This window comes from Hippopotamus amphibius, chromosome 4, assembly GCF_030028045.1.
Source record: "Hippopotamus amphibius kiboko isolate mHipAmp2 chromosome 4, mHipAmp2.hap2, whole genome shotgun sequence".
NCBI classification, from domain to species: Eukaryota; Metazoa; Chordata; class Mammalia; order Artiodactyla; family Hippopotamidae; genus Hippopotamus; species Hippopotamus amphibius.
Window position 1 is genome coordinate 128077220 of NC_080189.1, and position 21907 is coordinate 128099126.

The 21907-nt window shown below is 44.7% G+C and overlaps 1 protein-coding gene across 6 annotated transcripts in view; it reads right to left on the minus strand.

The window, feature by feature from the left end:
• FRMD4A (FERM domain containing 4A) overlaps nt 1-21907 on the minus strand; it is a 450104-nt gene that overhangs the window by 134966 nt on the left and 293231 nt on the right. For all 6 annotated transcript variants that reach the window (XM_057731241.1, XM_057731240.1, XM_057731239.1 and 3 more), the window contains exon 3: nt 9240-9334. In XM_057731241.1, the coding sequence (XP_057587224.1) occupies nt 9240-9334 (95 nt within the window). The remainder of the gene's footprint in view (nt 1-9239; nt 9335-21907) is intronic.

The window sequence follows — 21907 nt, forward strand, 5'->3', positions numbered from 1 at the left end:
AATGACTAGAAAGTAAGAAAATGGTCAAAAAGCAGAAAGAACAATGAGGCCAGAATCCCCCCTACATCGAATAGTTGGCCTTGGAGGAAAAATGAATTTCCTTCCCCCACTTCCCCTACTTGAATTCCTCAACGCCAGTTCTGTGAGGGAGAGTATCACATACACACACACACACACACACACACACACACACACACACACACACACACAGGCAGGGTTCCAATATCAGTGGGGAGGTGGGCTTCTTGCACCTGGAGTCCAGGGACCCCCCAGGTGGAAGGAAGTCACTCCTTCAACTTTATGTGCCTATAAAAAAATCCCTCTGCTGAAGGTGGCTACAAAGCGAAAGACTGAGGGACCAGGGACCCACTCCAGGTCCCTTAGGATAACTGCCCAATTTTTGGGCAAAAGCTAAAAGATGGTTAAAAAGTAAACTGGAAACCCCAGTTCTGAAGCCACCATTTTCCGCTTAAAGTATTTTCTGCTGATTGTGTTGGGTTCAAAGTCACATTTCCTATACCCAACAGTATCAAGGATGCCTCACTGTCCACGATTTTTTTTTTCTTATGTAACACCTCACGTTCCCAACATCAGGTCTCTTTCTCAACCTCCCCCTTTTTTCCCCTTTAAGCTAGGGTGGGATGGGAAGCAGAGGAAAAGGAGCATTTTCTCTGTACAGTTTAACTAAGAGATGCTTGATAGCTTGGATTTCATTATCTCATTGATTTTTCATTTGAGAATTCACATCAGTGCGTTTGCCGATAACAAAGCAAAAAAAAAAAAAAAAAAAAAAGTCCCAGCAGATACTCGGGTGTTTTTGTTATTGCTTGACTGATAACTGTCTTTAAAGCTGGGCAAGATAACACCCATTTGGTTGATGGTGGCAATAGGTCAAACTGTTAGGTCAGTAATAAATATGCAATTGCTTCCAGGCAACAGAAATTGGATGCATTGCTTTTAGCTTCTACATATAATACAAATAGATTTTTGGTCCAAGCATTGGCACCTTCAATAGAGATGGCCTTAAGGAGAGCTTTGTTCATACAGAGTCACTGGAGGGTGGAGATTGTGATAAGTCTATATACACTCCTTGGACCCAAGCAGAGACTGAGACTCTGTGCCTTTTAGAGGTTTTTATTGTAGACAGCTGATTTGTATGGAATGAGCTTCTGAAGAATGTCTAAGCAAGAAGATAAAATTCTTACAGATGTCACTGGATGGAGAGGGTAGGTAGGGAGTTCTTCAAAAGGAAGAAGATTTCACTATACAGTGTCTTTGAATCAGAAGCACATGTGCTCAGGCAAGGACAGCTCAGGGAAACTGATTTAGCTAGAATCCCTCAAATAGTGGCTTTCAAGTGTGTGAGTGAGAGTGAGAGAGAGAGAGAGAGAGAGAACCTGCGAGAGAGACGCACACACACAGATAACGATTAAGACAAGGAATGTGTTGGAGAGCCCGGATGACTAAATCATGGGCTATTCTGTCCATTTGAATTTATGCTTTTAATTTTTTATTATATGGAGGAATTGTTTGCTTCACTATGTCCTCTGAAGGCTATTCCAAATATTCTTTTCTAGCACCTTCTACCCCCTATCTTAATATTTACTGCCTAAACTAAAAATACAAGCTCTCCAAGGGGTCAAAGCCAGTTACTTCTGTATCTCCAGGCTTAAGACTGGATGCCAAATAAACATCTGTTGAGAAGCGAATATGTCGGCTTCAGATAAGCCCCACAGATCAGTACTGCTGTTGGTTCCATGACTGCCCTGCACGTATAGACACCGCTCCTGCCTTGACTAAACAATCTCCATATTCGATGAGTCCAGTATCCCAGTGCCCCCATACCACTGGCTTTGGGAAGGAAATGGTCCAGGATCCCACTGCCCCCATACCACTGGCTTTGGGAAGGAAATGGTCCAGGATCCCACTGCCCCCATATCACTGGCTTTGGGAAGGAAACAGCAGGAGAAAGCCTGGATCTCCAGGGTCCCCTCTGGTTGTCTCATCCTTTTTTATTTCTCTTAGCTGCACACAGGAAGAGTTCTGCTAAAGCCCCTTTCCGGTTATTGAACAGACTGTTCGGTTGTTTTCCGCAGGCTCTGAGGGTCTACTCGGGCTGCCTCCAAGGGGGTAATGAACGCTGAATGCCACATTCCCAGAAGCAGTTATTATAACCCAGGCACCGCGGTTGTAGCCATTGATTTTCTCCTCAGTCTCACGGTACAGAGTATTTAATGAATGGAAACCCCAAACCTATTTCTAAATAAATTACACTCCCAGGGCTGCATCTCGTGGTGGTTTCTTCTACAATTGGAAAGCTGCTTTCCTACTTTATTTTTTAAATTGTACATCAGCTTGTGACTGGGAAATGCTCATCAACTAGACCTATGTCTCCGTCAATGCCAGTCCTGGTTCTAGTCAAGGGACGCAGGACCCAAGGATGCTGTAGGACAGAGGATTCTCTCCACTGTCCTGGCATTGGGTCTACGGATGTATTTCCAGTGCATTGGGGCACTCTGGACCTTAATTATCCAGATAAATCACACTCCCTAAATAGTACCTCTCCATGACTCAATTAATTAAGACACAGCATGTTGTTTAAAAAAAATCCTTAATTGATTCTTAAACTTAGATTCTGTCTTCAGAGTGTCTGTGAACCCTCTAAAATTTAAGCACTAATTATTTTGTGCATAAACATTTGTGGCGGTGAGGGAAGTAACTTCTTAAATTTCACAGGGGTCTGTGATTAAATAAGAGGTTAAGAACTACTCATTTTCTTAATTGGTATGTGAAAATACATTCTAACTGTATGTGGCTTTGAAAATGTGCAGTAATGGCTACACCAAGTTTCTTATTTTTTTCCCTCAACTACCTAAGTACTTCTTAAAGTACATGGATATTCAGTTACAGCATTTGACAAACAACCCTTAACATTTACAAGAGGGGATTCAAATTAAAATTTAAATATGTTACAATAATCATGACCTCAACTTGGGGTGTGTTTGACAATTTCTGCTAAATAGTCTAAAAGTTGTTTAGTTATTGCTTTTGATGATGGGATTCTCTGTCAACAATTTTTTTTTATTTTAAAAATAAAAAACTTGGGTGTTATAGGTGTTTGCATATGTCAATATTCTGTAATAACCTAAATGGGAAAAGAATTTGAAAAAGAATAGATATATGTATAACTGAATCACTTTGTGGTACACTTGAAACCAACACAACATTGTAAATCAACTATAGTCCAATATAAAATTAAAAAAAATTAAAACCTGGGATGTTACAGGTGTTTGTCTATGTCCAAACTCATTGAATTGCGCACTTTAAATATGTACAGTTTTCTATGCCAATTATACCTCAATATAGCTTTTTTTTTTTAAAGAAACCCAAATAGAGGAAATAAAAATTATGACTGAGACTAGATCAGATAACTAAATATAGGGCTTTATGGATTTAAATTATACAATCAGAACCATGAGCTCTGGAAAAAAAAATCAACATGGGTGTTGAAACAGCAGTGGAAATATTTCAAAAATAACGTGTAAAAATAACTTTCCTTAAATGATGGATGCCAATGTTTGATACATGAAAATCTCGATTATTCTATTTGCACTCAAGGAAATAGAATTGCAAACAATCTGATTGATTTGCAAAGAGTTAGGTTTCAAGTCTGGAATAGGGGAGAGTTTATGACTTTGCAGACTCCCGGCATCTGTCATGATGGGCCCCAAATATTCAAAGTGTGAGTGAACTGGGCTTTCCTTCCTGAATCTGGAGGGAGGGAGCACAGGCATCTGACACCAACATTCCCCTTTCTCTAGAACAGGGGTTTTCAAACCTGGCTACATACGAGAATCAACTGGTGAGCTTCCAAGAATCCTGATGCTCCGGCCACCCCCAGGCCAATTAAATTAGAATTTCTGGGGGAGGGGCCCAGGCATTGGCATTTTATAAAGTATCCTAGGTGACCTCAATGTGGAGTCAAGGTTGAGGACCATGTCTGTAGCAAAACATTAATGATTATTTCAAGATCAAATTTACACTAGGCTCTTACTTGGCTTCAGAATGTTTTAAAGACTGCCAAAATGTCATTGTTTGCACGTATCACCATAATTCAGATATTCACAGGTAACCATCTACAGACACACCTTAGAGTTATTTGGGGGCCACATGAATTTTTTGGTCTCCCAGTGCATTTAAAGTTATGTTATGTTTATACTATATTGTAGTCTATTAAGTGTGCAATAGCATTATGTCTAAAAAAACACGGTACACACCTTAATTAAATACACTTTATGGCTAAAAAATGCTAACTATCATCTGAGGCTTCCGCGAGTTGTAATCTTTTTGCAAAAGTGACACAAAGATCACTGATGACAGAAAACCATAACAAATACAGTGATAATGAAAAAGTTTGAAGTATTGTGAGAATTACCAAAATGTGACGCAGAGACATGAAATGAGCAAATAATGTTAGAAAAATGGCACCAATAGACTTGCTTGATGCAGGGTTGCCATAGACCTTCAATTTGTAAAAAACTCAGTATCTGTGAAGTACAATAAAGGAAAGCATAATAGAATGAGGTATGCCTGTATATCCTGGAACAGAAAAGGTATTCATGGAGAAACTAGAAAATCTGAATAAAGTCTATAGTTCAGTTACTAATATAGTACCAATGTTAATATCTTAGTTTTTTAAAAATATTTTTAAAATTTATTTTTATTTATTTTGCGTTGGGTCTTCGTTGTTGCGCGGGCTTTCTCTAGTTGCGGCGAGCGGGGGCTACTCTTCATTGCGGTGCATGGGCTTCACATTTTGCAGTGGCTTCTCTTGTTGCAGAGTTCAGGCTCTAGGCATGTGGGCTTCAGTAGCTGCAGCATGCAGGCTCAGTAGTTGTGGCACACGGGCTTAGTCGCTCCACGGCATGTGGGATCTTCCAGGACCAGGGCTCGAACCTGCGTCCCCTGCATTGGCAGGTGGATTCCTGGCCACTGCGCCGCCAGCGAAGGCCCTGTTAATTTCTTAGTTTTTGATAATTATCACATGGTGTGTAGGATATTAACATTAGGAGAAACTGGGTGAGGGGTATGTGAGAACTCTCTGTACTACCTTTGCAACTTTTCTGTATATCGAATTATTTCAAAATTAAGTTAAAAAAAGAGGCGGTGGAGCTAGTATTAGTCCTACACAAATGTCGATTCGCTAACAATAGGAAATATCCCCGGGCACTGAGTCTTGCACTGCAGCCTTGGACACTATTCATGAATACAACTTAGGAGTGAAGCTTCCAATATTGTCTACATTCTGGCTTCATATTTCTTTTCTCCAGCAGTTCATACTGAAAGGCTCACTGACCACCTGTGGCCTACGAGTCATATATTCTACGATTAGGAATGATAACACTGCTGGTAATACCTAACACGGGTGCAGTATTTTACAGTTTATAGCACTTTCCAAGTTAGTCTTGTTTTGATTTGCATTAGGAAAAAGGCACATGCAAGGGGCACACGATGCATCGCCATAAAGGATGAAAGTTCCACCCATTTTATTATAAAATACACAGTGCAGCACCTGCAGAAATCACACATGCACACACCCACACAACACAATACACACGCGCCACGTGAAAACACGGTTATTAAATGATCTTGTGTTAGCGTCTGGTGGTGCCCAGCATGAGGGCAGGCTGGGAGGGCGGTGAGAAGGCCGCGGGACAAGGCTAGTGGCTACGGACGTGTGATTGTCACCCTAGACCAAGCCCCACCCACAGGCACCGTTCTGCAGTGGCAGCTTTCAGTCACTCCTTTCCCACCGGGAAAAGGAGAAAAGGTCAGATGGCCGAGGAGGCCGCCAGCCAATGCCTCTGGCCCCAGGTGTTGCCAGCCCACGACTGACTACATCCTGAGTCACGGCCGTCCCGTCTCCTCTTTGTTCTGTCCCCTCATCCGAGTCCCTTGGAGGCCAGTTCCTGATTTCCTCGGGGTCCCTGACACGCACCACGTCCCAGTGACTCAGGCCCATCTGCCACCTCTTTTCCAGGAACCTCTGCCAGCTGCAAAGTCTTGTCCACGGATCTCGGCTGGCTGCCCGCCACCCCTACAATCGCTGGAGGAACCCTCCCACCCAGGCTCGGGTGAAGAGGCTGGTGATGGCCACTCTTCCTCTGTACGGTGCCAGAATATGGTGCATATCCTCCTCATCACTGCCCCCCACAGGGCTCTCCAGCTGCCAGTTCCACCAGGCCAGGGAGAGGGGCCCTTCCATCCAGCCTGGACTGACTTACACACACACTCTCTCTCTCCCTCTCCCTCTCTCTGTCTCTCCCTCTCTCTCTCTGTCACACACACACACACACACACACACACACACACACACACACACACACACACACACCTTCCCTGCCAGCCCAGGGGAACGAGGAACGCCAAGACTTGGAGTAGACAGGCTCCATTTGCTGGGACAGGTGTATGATGCGGTGTGGTTTTCCTGCTTGGGTCTCTCCCGGGAGACGAGTGACTTTCTCCCTGACATTTGCTTCTCTCTGGCTGGTGCCGTCAGGGCTGTGGTCTGAACCCTTCAGCAGGCGTACTTCTTCCTCCTGGGCCCAGGACAACAAGCTCATTCTCTGACTCTTGTTTATTCAAAAGGGAGGTCGAATTGGGACTCCTCTCGAGTTCACTGGCTCTTTTAGAAGAGGAAATGTGAACAATGGGATATGATGAACTGAAACTGTGGTTTCCTTCTAATTAGTGAAAAATGTCTGGGTGACAATTGAGGGGGTTTACAGTGACTCAGGAGAAAGGGCAGAAAACAACTGCATTTGTGAAAGTAGTTATTCTCGATGTATGTTTGTCTTAAAGCATTTTAAAAAATTAATTTATTTATTGGCCTTTGTTGGGTCTTTGTTGCTGCGCATGGGCTTTTTTCTCTTGTTGTGGCGGGCTTCTCATTGCAGTGGCTTCTCTTGTTGCGGAGCACGGGCTCTAGGAGCACAGGTTTCAGTAACTGCGGCACGCAGGCTCAATAGCTGTGGCTCTCGGGCTCTAGAGCACAGGCTCAGTAGTTGTGGCACCCAGGCTTAGTTGCTCTGCGGCATGTGGGATCTTCTTGGACCAGGGATGGAACCTGTGTCCCTTGCATTGGCAAGCATATTCTTTTCTTTTTCTTTTCCTTTTTTTTTTTTTATGGAGAGAATAGTAACACATTAAGATTTATTTATATTTTATGTATATATATTTTCCCAACAGATATATGGGTACACATGCACCAAGAGATGTGTAAAAGATATTCACGACAGCAGTAGTCCTAATATCCCCAAAGTGAGCATTACCGGAAAACACCCGACAACAGTGGGGTCCATAAACAATGCCACAGCCACACAAGAGAACACTCTAGAGCAACGAAAAAGAAGCCACCTTCAGCTGCACGCAACAGCATGAACAGATCTCAAAAACACAATGTGGAATAAGCAAAGACAGACACAAAGGAATGCAAAACTCGATGAGTGGTGATGACCTAGAGGGGTGGGATAGGGAGGGTGGGAGGGAGGCTCAAGAGGGAGGGGATATGGGGATATATGTATAAATTCAGCTGATTCACTTTGTTGTACAGCAGAAACTGGCACAACAGTGTAAAGCAATTATACTCCAATAAAGAGCTGAAAAAAAAATTACCCTCAAGGGAGATGAGCAGTTATTAGTAACAGAGTAAGTGTTCAAACATTTTAAATAAAGGACACCTAAGTTCCTTCTTTCATATGAAAGAAAAAAGAGATTATCATGTTATCAGCTTCCTGTATTCTTATGAGTATATAATCCATATATAAGCATAATCTATTCAGAATATATATAAATTCAATATATCTATTCACATTCAGAAAAGAGAACAATATATTTGACAGTACATTGTTGGCAGGTGGATTCTTAACCACTGCACCATCAGGGAAGTCCCATGTCTTAAAGCATTTTTTAAAATCGCTCTGCTGGCTCCTCCCCATCCCAGCCCTTCCGTTCACAGCCCCGATTATTTGGTCCCACCCGCAGGCACAAAGATCCTTCTAGACCAGAAGCAACCACCCCTGCCTTCCTCCTGGCTCAGTTCCCTGAGGCTGCAGGGCCAGGGGGCAGCCTGTTCCTCCTGGCTTTCTTTAGGCAGGTGTGACTCTGCTCCCAACACTGCTCCCTGATCACACCGCCACCTGAGAGGTCGCTAATTTAGAGGGTGAACATCTGTCCAGTTTGCCCAAGACAGTCCGGATTTACACCCTCTTTTACACACAGGGTCCCGGTTTAGATCATAAACGCTCTGGCCACCCTGTCCTTCTGCAGCTCCTGGAGGGTCCCTGTGCAGATATATCTGATCATCTCACCTACTGACCAACCGTGGATGCCCCCTGTTCCTGCTCTGAGCCCATCCTGCCTTGAAGTTACCATCTGATTGATGGGACATAGCTTCCCTGAGCTGTCTGGTCCAGCCGCTAACTTAAGCCTCATTGATTAGTATTTTAGGAAGTCACCTCTGTGATTCTAAGGATTTGGAGGAGTGTGTGTGCATGCGTGTGTATACAGAGAGGAAAGAAAACTGTGAAACATTTGCTTAGAACAGCTTATTTTTATCTAGGAATCTGTGCTGGTGTTCACTGTAGTCTTTTGTATATTAAGAAGGAAACTGAAATTTTAGTTAAGATATTCCTTCCTTGTGTTGCAAAACACCACTGTATAGAGCCAAACTGAAAGATCACTGCATGCAAATGTACTTTTCATCAGATGAGCGATCTGAATTTTCGATTTTTATATTCTATTTCAGCGTCGACAGTGAAACTGCACAGGTACTTTTTATTTTGAATTTATCATCGCATTGACTTCCTGTTATTGTTATTCCAACACTGGAGAGAAATGTTTCATTTCCAGAAGTTTTCATTTAACTGTAATAGAAAACAAACCCAGACGAATCCACTTTTTTTTTTTAAAAATAAACATTTCAGTTCTGAACGTGCAACAGCTTGATTATAAGAACTGGTTTACCTAATAATTTCATAATATGAGCATCACCCTAATTATATCCTTTGGCCGTTCCAGGCATGATCACAAGGCCTTTGAAATTCAGATGATGAACTTGGACTGACCCTGAACCACAAGACCCAAGTGGCCTGCAGCTGCCTTCATCGGGGACAGTTGAGAGTGCGATTTCAGGTCCTGTATTTTTCCCTTCAGGTTCTCCAAGCGCGTGGGGCACTTACGTCTCATCTGTGAAGGCGATTCCAAAGTATTCCTTCTCTTTCAGATTGAAGTGAGATGCCACTAGGTCAAGCAGCTCCTTGGCCAAAAGCTTGGGCTGGAGGGAGAACAAAATGGAAAAAGGGTAAGTGATGAGAGATTACTTTTCCTAAAACATGCAATCCCAGGTTTATATAATTTTTTGAAAGGAATATCCCAAAGCTCAAGAACATCCAAACAAATGATCTGTTATAAAACCCAAAGAAGTAGACAATGTGGACAGGGCCATCAATGGACTGAGACCTTCTGCCTTGTTTCCTGGTAGTTTGTTCTATCAACAAATGGTACTTGCTCACTGACATGGCTGTCAAACCCCATGGTCTCCTTTCCCACATAGGAGAACATTTTACACTGAATTGCCAGTGACAGGCAAGAGTGGAGATACAGAAGTAGAGAATGGACTTGAGGACACGGGGCTGGGGTGAGGGGCGAAGGGGAAGCTAGGACGAGGTAAGAGAGTAGCATAGACATATTTACACTACCAGCTGTAAAATAGATAGCTAGTGGGGAGTTGCTGTATAACAAAAGGAGATCAACTTGATGATGGGAGATGCCTTGGAGGGCCAGGACGGGGAGGGTGGGGGGGAGTCATGGGAGGGAGGGGATATGGGGATATGTGTGTAGATGGAGCTGATTCACTTTGGTGTAGCTCAAAGACTGGTACAAGAGTGTAAAGCAAATATATTCCAATAAAGAGTTTAAAAAAAATATATATATATATATACCCACATATATATACACACACATATATATGTAATAAATGTTATGACATATATAAATATATATTGTATAACACATGTTATATAATACTATAATTAATATATTATACAATGATAAATATATATATATATTTAACATACACTTCTATAGTATTTGCTATGTGCCAGGCCCTGTTCCAAGCACTTTACAAACACCAGCTTCTTTAACCCTCATCACAACTGAGTGAGGTGGTTCTATTATTAACTCCATTGTATGGGGAGGAAACAGGTGCCCAAAGATTGAATATCTCTGTGTAAGCGTTGGGGCTGGGATTTGAGTCCTGGCTTGAGAGACTGCCCTGGAGCACTCTATATGCTCCCATAATTTAAAACCCAAACAATAAAAGTAACTTCCTGCAAGAAATGTTAACAGTAAGGCCAAAGGGCCTTGGGAATAGTATTTAAGAATAAACTGAAAATTTGCCTTTCTAAAAGGAGTACAGTTTTACCCAAGAATGCTTTTTTATCATGAACTCTTTCCTAAACATCTCTGCCAACATAAAGGAGTTTGCCAGAGCTTTAGGTGTGAAATCATTGTAACTGTTTATATTGTCAATACATCAGTCACTCTGGTCTATCACTGTTGAGATGACCAAGGACCACCAGGCTCAGAGGTGTGGGAGGTGGGATAGGCTGATGATGGAGACATGGGGCCAAAAGGTAACAGTTATTCCTAAACTGCCTCCCAGGTCGGGTATTTGCAGATGTATTGTCTTTACTCTATGACAACTGCCCTGTTCCACGCATACTCGCTGGATGTCTCCAAGCTCAAAGCAAAAACAGATTTGAGAAGAGGAAATGTGTGTGTGTGTATGTGTGTGTGTGTGTGCGCGCGCACGCATTTATGCATGTTAGTATACCCTTCCTATGTTCTGGTGGTTATTTTGCTGCATTAAGAGGGTGGATAAGACACATAAATCAAGAGTTATATGACAGTTTTAGAACCACCAAATGATCCAGCAATTCCACTTCTGGGTATTTATCCAAAGGAAATAAAAACACTAAATCGAAAAGACATGCACCCCCATGTTAATTGCAGCATTATTTACAACAGTCTAGACATGGAAGCAACCTAAGTGTCTGTCAATGGATGAATGGATAAAGAAAATGTGGTATACAATGAGGTATCACCTCACGTTGGTCAGAATGGCCATCATCAAAAAGTCTACAAACAACAAATGTTGGAGAGGGTGTGGAGAAAAGGGAACCCTCCTGCACTGTTGGTGGGAATGTAAATTAGTTACAGCCACTATGGAGAACAGTATGGAGGTTCCTTAAAAAACTAAAAATAGAACTACCATATGACCCAGCAATCCCACTACTGGGCATATACCCTGAGAAAACCATAATTCAACAAGATACATGTACCTCAATGTTCATTGCAGCACTATTTACAATAGCCAGGACATGGAAGCAACCTAAATGCCCATAAACAGATGAATGGATAAAGAAGATGTGGCACATATCTACAATGGAATAATAGCCATAAAAAGGAATGAAATTGAGTTATTTGTAGTGAGGTGGATGGACCTAGGGTCTGTCATACAGAATGAAGTAAGTCAGAAAGAGAAAAATGAATACCATATGCTAACGCGTATGTATGGAATGTAAAAAAACAGTACTGATGAACCTAGTGACAGGGCAAGAACAAAGACGCAGATGTAGAGAATGGACTTGAGGACACAGAGGGGAAGGGGAAGCTTGGACGAAGTGAGAGAGCAGCAATGACATATATACACTACCAAGTGTAAAATAGATGGCTAGTGGGAAGCTGCTGCATAGCACAGGGAGATCAGCTCGATGCTTGGTGACGACCTAGAGGAGTGTGATAGGGAGGGTGGGAGGGAGGCTCAGGAGGAAAGGGATATGGGGATATGTGTATAAATATAGCTGATTCACTTTGTTGTACAACAGAAACCAACACAACATTGTAAAGCAATTGTTCTCAAATAAAGATCTGAAAAAAGATAATAATATGACCAAAAAAATAAAAAAGAAAACGTGGTCTATATACACAATGGAATATTATTCAGCCATAGAAAAGAAGGAAATTTTATCATTCACAACAATATGGATGGACCTTGAGGGTATTATGCTAAGTGAAATAAGTCAGACAGAGGAAGACAAATACTGTATTGTCTTACTTATATGTGGAATCTAAAAAATAAAATAGGGACTTCCCTGGTGGTGCAGTGTTGAGAATCCGCCTGCCAATGCAGAGGACGGGTTCGATCCCTGGTCCAGGAAGATCCCACATGTTGCAGAGCAACTAAGCCTGTGCACCACAACTACTGAGCCTGAGTGCTGCAACTACTGAAGCCCGTGTGCCTAGAGCCCATACTCCACAACAAAGAGTAGCCCCTGCTCACCACAACTAGAGAAAGCCTGCATGCAGCAAAGACCCAACGCAGCCAAAAATAAATAAATACATTTATTTAAAAATAAAATAAAATATAAAATAAAATAAAATAAAACACCTCATAGATACAGAGAACAGACTGGTGGTTGCCAGAGGTAGGGGGGTGGGTAGGGGTTGGTGAAATGGGTGAACGTGGCAAAAAAAAAAAAAAAAAAAAAGAGAGAGAGAGTTACATGACAGTTTAGTTTATCTCACTTTTTCGGTACGACTATGGACTGTACTGTGTCCCCCCAACCCAAATTCACATGTTGAAGCCCTAATCCCTAATGTGATGGTATTTAGAGATGGGGCCTTTGAGAGGTAATCAGGGTTAGATGAAGTCATGAGGGCAGGCCCTTATGGTGGGATTAGTGTCCTTATAAGAAGAGATCCCAGAGAGCTTGCTGGCCCTTTCTCTCCACCAAGTGAGGACACAGTGAGAAGGCTGCCATCTGCAAGTCAGGAAGGGAGCCCTCATAGAGCCTGACCAGGTTGGCACCCAGACCTCGAACTTTTAGCCTCCAGGACTGTGAGAAAACCAGTGTTGTCATCTTCTATTTTTTTTTTTTTTGGCCATGCCACATAGCATGTGGGATCTTAGTTCCCTGACCAGGGATCGAACCCATGCCCCCTGCAGTGGAAGCGCAGAGTCCTAACTGCTGGACCATCAGGGAAGTCCCCCAAATCACTGTCTGTTGTTTAAGCCCCCCAGTCTGTGGTGTTTTATTATGGCACCCCAGGCCTACTAAGACAGGTGTACTTCCTTTAATTCAACAAACACTTATCCAGTGTCTAATAGGTGCAGGACACCAGCCAATCCTGCAGAAGATACAAAAATGCACAGCACACAGGACTTGTCAGGACCTTAGACTTTCATCAGGGCACAGAGTAACAGCAAGTGTTCATTTTAAAAAGCCAAAGCAGATGGTTCCCCCATTGCTGCCTCATCCTGGGCTCCCGGGATGGCAGCCTCCAGGCCTCCATCATCATCCATTTACCAATGAAAACTGCCAGAAATGATGGGAGTGGGTTTGAAGTGAGGGCAGAGCTTCCTCCCCCAAGAAGACATAAATCAACGGGAGAATCCATCTTGATAAATCAACATCATCTAATATTCTATACTCCCATTCACACTAAAATGTGAAAAAATGAAAAAGCAATCTCTGTAACTGACAGGGAATTTAAGACTGTATGTAAGACCCTCCTTCATAAATAGTAGAAATCTACCACAGGGGAAGGCAGGGGAGCAAACGTGGCACATCTCCAAGCATCACTGATAAATGACAAAGTAGAATCCATAGTGAGGGTGCTCTTGAAGCCTCGGGCTGTGTTTGCTATGGGATGCTACACGCCATGTTGCCAGAATCACCTCCATTCCCATAAGGTACCTGGCTGCCCAGATACAAAGCATTTAATGTAGAGGTTGTGACCAAATGTAGGGAAGCATGGCTGAGTTTTACATTGCAACATACCATAACTTATCCGTCCAAATGTTTGCGTCCCTTTCACAGCAGTCACAGCATTTCTATAATCTGCTATTTCTTTAAACATTTTGATAATCTTTGAGGTTTGCCTTTGAAGCTTGTGTCACGTGTAAAAGCATTCTCACTGGTGATAAGTCTTCTTGTACTCAGAACGGATTTTATTTTTTTCAAATGGCAAAAGTCACATGAAGTCAAGTCTGGTGAATGGAGACAGAGGGGGTGGAGGTGAGGAGCACGTTGGATCTAGCTGGTTTTATAAAAAGAGGTGTGACTATAAAGTCATTATATGTCAGTTCTTAGGGGTGATGGGGAGGTTTCCAGCCCAAACTTGGAAATGACAGAAATAAGATTTCCTTCTCTTGGAGAGTTAAACTTGAAAGCCAACATCTCAATGGAATTGACCAGCAATACACAAATTTACTCAAAAGGAGAAAAGAATTACTCTTAGGGCTGGAATAATACTTTATGTGTAATATGACTAAACACAGTAATCATTCCATAGAATGGGCTGGGTGAATGACCAGCGTGTGTGGGGTGGGGGATGGAGGGGAGTCTGGGAAAAAGTCAGCTGGGGAAACAAATGCCATCTTAGCCAACAGGCCTTAAATATTTGAGTCGCAGCAGTCAGGCCTTTCCTCTGGCAGACATGGAGGCATGGGGCTACCTTAGCCAGTCACTGGAAACACTCGAATTAGCTATTTAACTCCCCTTCTTCCAATCCCATGCCTCCCAAAGAATTTATTGAGGTATTACCGCCATGTCCTACATATGGTGCTGAGCAGTCTCCCATATAATGGCATTATCTTCTAAAATAAGAGACGGTCATTCGTCTGCCAAAGATGATGCTGAGACTTGGAGATGCCAGGCAGGCTGTCTCACAGCAGAGCCAGGCTTCCAAATAAAGTCAGACTGGCCTCACAGGTCGCATGTACAACCCTTCTGCCATCACACCTCTGCTAACTCTACTTCCTGGGTGAGAGGTCAAGGATCACGAGCCCTGAGGACCCCATCTGGGTGAGGGTTATATCGCTCACTTGAAACCAGAATGCTGATATTTCATACATCGGTACTGATTTATACATGAGGTACTTTGAACTTGCTTAATGTGCGTCTTCCCCTGAGGATGAACAATCAGGTTTCTGAGCTGCAGAGCTAGGGGACTGACCTGACATGCTGAAGAATTCACCAGAATAACGGATGCCATCCTAGGAGCCTCGTTGACACTGACTTTTGGCCTCTCCATGGTGACACATCCCTATGATTTAGCCTGTCACCACAATCCTTTATATATTGCAACTTCTACAGTAAAAAAAACAAATTTTCTTTGGGATTCATATGCTGAAGGCAACTGAAAGGATCTGAGCAATAGCAGCATCCTTCAAATAAGCTTTATCATCTCAAACGAACTCTTTTCAAGGATAGTACCTGTTTGGATGCATATCTTTGGTTAAAAAGTAAAAAAAAAGGTTAGTCCCATTACTTTATACAACAGTTATTACGGATCTTATGCACCACTCTCAAAAAAGAAAAGCCTGCATTAATTACTCACAATTTACCCATGGGGAAATAAAGGCATTGAAGGGGGAGGTAACAGATGTCAGAAGACACTGAGGTTAGAACTTCTGAATCTTAAGTCCCTTTAAAAGGCACACTCTTTCTTCCACTGTCATGGTGATTGGCAACACTCCAGCAGGTAGCTGCTCCATCAGTGAGAACGAGCTCTCCCACCCATCTGATGGATGTGTAGCACGAGTGAGAAATAAACCTCGGTGTTAAGTGACCTTGACCTTGGGGGTTGCTTGTCACCGCAGCATAACCTAGCCTATCCTAATTGATTCAGGAACTGAATCTTTAATTCTCTGTATGGTAGGTTTAAAACCATTTAAGGCATCAGCCTGTGATTTCCTGATGTTGCAAACTAAGACAATACCCCACCTTGACGTGATGGTGATTAATGAACTACATCGTTCTGAATGCTTCTTAAACTCATTTGGTGAACGTTGCTGTGTAAGCAGAAAGCTTTATGCTATTATGTACTTTGAAGGGATGTTTACAAAATCTGCTGATTAAAATTCGCCAATTACTTGTGCTGTAAACATTTGTGGAGCTTTGCAGGATCAGGCTGGGAGTGAGGCCAGCCAGGCAGCCTGTAGCCAGGTCAAGTTCTACAGGACAAATGGGGCCGAGGCCTCAATGCCAATGTGAGCAAGGCAAGCCCTGCACGTCTTGGGTTAGAAACAGCCTGTTCTGGGTCACTGGCGCCATCCCGGCCCTCCGAGGTCACGACATTTAAGACTGACTTTCTCTTAGCCTGTAATGAATTTCATTCACTCAATAGCTTTTCTTATTTTCTTTTTCTATCTCAGATTCTTTTTTCATGTCCTTCTGAGCTTTTATTCCTCCTTATATCAGACAAATAGAATCTCTTTATAAACATCTGACTCTACCACGCAGATCTGAGTTTCCAAGGGCTCTGGACTATTCCAGTGGGAAACCATGCACATACCAGCACGTACAGGGTTCTGGAACACACCCCATCTACACTGCCTTCCGAGGTGGGACATGATTGGACTGTAATGATCAAAAGAACACTTCATATGGATGTATGGCCCTGGGCACGTCCCCATCATGATCCTTCTAGGTGATCTCATGAGCTGTCCAGGCAAAGCCTGGGGAGAGCAATCAGCTGACCAGGTGGTGCCCTGGCTCCTCTCCAATTCCTCACAGAATATTTTTATCATCACTCACATATTCTGTTTTCCACTTAACATGGGTCCATCCCAGAGAGAAGCTCTTGGACAAACTGTTCTCTGAGCCTCAGTGTTCTCCTCTATAAAGTGATAATCTAGATTGATGAATCAGACTCCCACCCTAAAATATGATTCTTTATTCATTAAACTTATGATTAAATTTAGTTCCTTCCAGGGACTTCCCTGTCAGTTCAATGGTTAAGACTCCGTACTTCCAATGCAGGGGCATGGGTTTGATCCCTGGTCGGGAAACTAAGATCTTACATGGCTCAGCCAAAAAAAAAAAAAAAATTAGTTCCTTCCTTCCCTAAAATCTGCCCAAGGGTCTAGTCACTCATTCTAAAAAACTTTGCAACCATTCCAGATCCCCCCTGGATCTCTTACATCTGTCAGTTAACAGAGCCATCTTTCTTCTATAATCTCAGGCAAGTCATTTGACCTCTCTGTACTTTGGTTTCCTCGGCTGCAAAATGGGGGTGATGCCCACACCCACATCACAGGGCTGCTATGAGGAGTTAATGAGTTAATATTGACCTGCATAAGGTGCTTAGAGCCAGTGCCTGGCACAGAGGGAATGCTCTATGTGTTCATTATCTCACCTATGAATTATTATAATAACCTCCTAAATGGTATCAAGTTATCAATGTCAGTCTGGTATTTAAGCCGACTCTTTGAATCTAGGTCCCATCCAGCCTCACTTTTGCCCAATTCCCGCCAAAAGTATTCATTTCTGTCCAATCTATTTGTATCAGAGTAACAAAAACACCAATCTCATTTCTATTTCCAAAACTTTGCCTACAATATCCTCTCTCCACCCACCTTCCCATTTCAATTTTATCTTGCTCAAGGCCCACTTCTTCCAGGAAGCCCTCCCTGATCATCCCACTTCCAAACAGTCTCTTTCTCCTCTGAACTCCTATAGTATTTACCACACGGACTTAATTCACCCTTAGCATTCATGCTCTTGTGTTGTGGTAATTTTAATTAAAACATTTTTTAAAGTTTGGTAAAACACACATAACATAAATTTGACCATCTTAACCACTTTTAAGTATACAATTCAATATTGTTAAGTATTTTCACATTGTTGTGCAACCAATCTCTAGAATATTTCCTCTTGCAAAACAGAAACTCTTTACCCACTAAGCACCAACTCCCCATTCCCCCCTCCCCGCAGCCCCTGGCAACCACCTTTCTGCTTTCCATCCCTATGAATGTGACTACTCCAGATACCTCATCTAAGTGCAGTTATACAGTGTTTGTCTTTTTGTGACTGGCTTATTTCACTTAGCATAACATCCTCACAGTTCATTCACATTATAGCAGGTGTCAGAATGTCCTTCCTTTTTAGGGTTGAATAATATTCCACTGTGTGGATGAACCACATTTTGTTTCTTTACTGATCCATCAATGGACACTTGGGTTGCTTCCTCATTTGGGCTTTTGTGAATTAACACTGCCATGAACTTGGTGTATTTTTTGTGACATGATTTGCTGTGGCCTGTAATGGGCTGAGTGGTGGCCCCCCCAAAAGGTCTGTCCACACCCTAAATTCTAGAGCCTGTGAACACGACCTCCCATTACAAGCCATGTGATTACGATCCTTGAGAGGGAGAGCATCTCCTGCGTTATCCAGGTGGACCTCAAATGCGATCTCATGGATCCTTCTGGGAGAGACACTGAGGGAGTTTCGACACAGACACACACCAGAGGACTGTGAGAAGACAGAGGCAGACACTGGAGTGACGCAGACATGTGTCAGGGAAGGCTGGCAGCCACCAGAAGCTGGAAGAGGCAAAGAACCAATTTTCCCCTCAGGCTTCCAGAGGAAGCTCTGCTCTGCTGACAGCTCGATTTTGACTTCTGCCTTTCAGAACTGTGAGAGAATATGTTTCTGTTATTTTAAGCCCCCAACTTTGTGGTGATTTCCTATGGCAGCCTCAGGAAATGAATCCACACCCTCAGACAGACGCCCCAAGTGCCTGGCGTACAGGTCCTAAGAGCAGGAAACCCCAACTTTGTTGGCTGCTTGAGACATAAAATGAGATCTCAGCAGAAAGCCCTTTACTAGTATTTGCACTTTCTCTTCATAATGCCATTGACTTTCTGGGCAAGGAAGCCACATACACAAGTCCAGGTGGTGCAGCCTTTGTCTCAGAGCTGACCCTGGGGCAGCCACTGGCAGCATGGGTTTTAACTTGGTGACTTCTCCCCCTCAAGCCCTTTCTTGTCATCCACCGTTCCCTTGGGGCAGCTCACAGATTCGAAATCAATGGAATTGTCACTTCTGAATTAATTGCATTAAAAAAATTAAAACATCACACGGCTCCCATCTGTGCTTTGGGAGGAATCAGGGCTGGAAGACTGACCCTCTCACCTCTCCCTCCTCCCCAAGGCTGGTTTGGACAATTCGCTCCCGGCTGCAGTGCCCACAATGACCGCCAGGCTGCCAGCTGGGGACGGCTCCGCAGCGGGGCCACACCTGCCCGCCCCGAGGGCACCGCCGGCCCCCTCCCAGGAAAGGGTGATTCCCGGCCGGCCCCGGAGGAGTGGCCGCAGCTGTGGAGGTGGCAGAGTCCAGTGCTGAGAGTGGGAAGAACGCGTGGTCACTGTGCCCTTTCTTTCCAACGTTTCTGAAAACCTAGAGGGAGAGAGGCAGGTGAAGAGGGGCAGCTCGGAATTCATGATGCCTGAGCCTGTGGCCTCTTTGAAGCCCTGCCTGTTATTGTGTTTCCCGGAGCAGCTGGGAGCCTGGCTCCAGCCCGCCCCCTCCCCCCCCCCCCCTCCCCCGCTCCTCTCCCCTTCCCCTGGGGGGCTCGGCAATAAGCAGCCAAGCTTTCACTGGCTGTTCCTTCGTCCTGGGGAGGGGGCGCCGGTGATGGAGAGAAAGCATGAGGTCATCGCGCACACAGATGCGGGTCTGGCCGCACTCTCCCTCCCTGTCACCCCCTAGACGCTCCGGCTGATTAGCTGGGAAGGCTGGTTTCCTTCCTACCCTGTCTGTGCAGCCCCTGGGTTGTGTGGCTGGGGGCAGACGGGGGCTGCTTCCTTTACGTAGGCTGACTTGCTCTTCTGGGCTCCCAGGCGCCTGGGATAGGCAGGGGTCGGGGTGGGGGTGGGGATGGGGTTGTAAAGCTCAGTGGGTCCTGCCAGCGGGAGCGTCTCTCCATCTGGGAGGTCCCCATCCAGCCTGAACCCCAACTGGTTAGTGGACAGGAGATGAGTGCTTTACCTCCAGCTCAGAGGGGACCAGCAGCAGAACATGTCAGCAAGGCTGGCTCCAGACACAGCCAGTACTAATGGTTTCTGTTTACTGGGTGCAGCCTCTGTCCCAGAACAGAATGGAGTCAGTACTCACCCAGGAGGCAGATGCCAGGATTACCCTCATTTGATACCAGAGGAGCCAAAGCACAGAGAAAGGAGTAACTTGCCGAATGCACACAGCAGATTAACTCAACAGTCAGGTGGGTATAAGTCACCTAGGGACTCTGGATTATATAAAGAGTCGGCAAGACTGATTACCCAACCCACTTAACTGACAGGGTGGGAAACTAAACTTCAAGGGGTCAAGAAGCCTATCCACGGACAAGGGAGGTCACTGAGTGACCAGCACACATGGGCCAGGACCCAAGTGCCTGCCCGGTCTTCTCCTAGTCCACTTAAGTAGGTGTTTGCAGAAAAGGCTGCAACGATCTGAAACAGGAAGGAAAGAAAACCAAAGGGCATCCATCACATGGGGGTCCTGGCCGGCAAAAAGCGGCCACTGTACACACCACGTTGAGGTCCAGGCTCCCCGTCCCCTCCCCAGATTTGCCTCCTGCTGCTGCTGCCCCTCTGCCCCCAGCACCATCGTGTTCGACAGGCCCTCCCCTGCCGGGTGCTGGGCTCCATGCTTCACTTAGACCACCTTATTTCATCTTCAAAGCAGCCCTGCAACGCTGTACGAATGAGGACAGTGGGACTTAGAAATGTCACTGTGCCCAAGGTCAGGGCAGACGAGGGGCTTGAGTCTGGGACTGACTCCAAAGCTTTTGTTGTAAACACTGGGTACAGATCCAGCATGTAGCAAACAGCACAGACAGCATGGGTTTGGAGCTGCTTTTTCTAAGTGCAACAGAACTCTGCCAGACAATATGTTCTGGGAGGGCAGGGATCAGGTTTGATCAACATCTGTAGTCCTGCACCTGAGCAGAGTCTGACACACAGTAGGCGCCTAATAAAGGTGATCTCTTTTTTTAATTGGTAGATGGGGATAGACTGAAGGATCATTGTTACACACGCCCAGCACGAAAGCTGACCATGGGGAGGATGAAACCTACACGGTCTCTCAAGGCTGGTTGGAAGCACAGAACTGCTAGGCAGAGACTGTGATACCCCACAAAGAAGGATGGGTCCAGATGCCACATCCCCAGATGCAAAAGAGTTCCCAGATTTCAATGGGGTCACATACCCCCAGGCACCCACGAACGAGGCTGTGACATATACTTTGGCAAAGTTACTTGTATACCCAGGAAAGGATGTGTTGTGTCCGTCCGTACTCCTAACCTCTCCTTTCAGTGCATCTTTTTCCTCTACCTGACTTCTCCCTGCAACCAACTTCTTTTAATCTCATCCCTCTGCCTGCTCCCCATTCTCTCTCCTTCCAACAGACTCTGCCCTTTAACTCAGCATCAGGGACTCCCAGGGAACCACCGACCTCTGGTCTCCCAGTTGCTCACCCTTGCCCTTTATCCTATTCCTATACATTACACTTTATGTGAGACTAACTTATTCCCTTGCTCTCGTCCTCTCATTTCCGCATGGTTTCTTCCACATGTGGCTCAGATGCACTCTGGTCCCAGCATGGGGAAAAGCTGGGGTTGAACTCGGTCTGGGAGGCTGAGTCTTCCTCATCCGTGCATTTGAATGATGCCCAATGGGAAGGCTTTGACAGGCGCACGTAATTATGACTCCTCCAGAAATGCAAAGTGCTTCTGCCAGCCGGCTGGGGAGCCTGCTTTACTCAGGAGCGGCCTCTCTGGGGACCCTGGGCGGGCGGGCAGGTGTTCATTAGGGAGCGCCTGCCGATTACATAGTAACCCCCAGACTCCAGCCTGCTCAGGGCAATGTCACAAGGACTGCTCGTCCCGGGTGGCGCCCCTCGGCAGCCTCTCTGAATTCACGACATGCTAACTGTTTTGGTGAGGTAAAAACACAGAAAGATGCGCGGTACTCCACGTGCCTCCACCAGGGTCGGGCTGA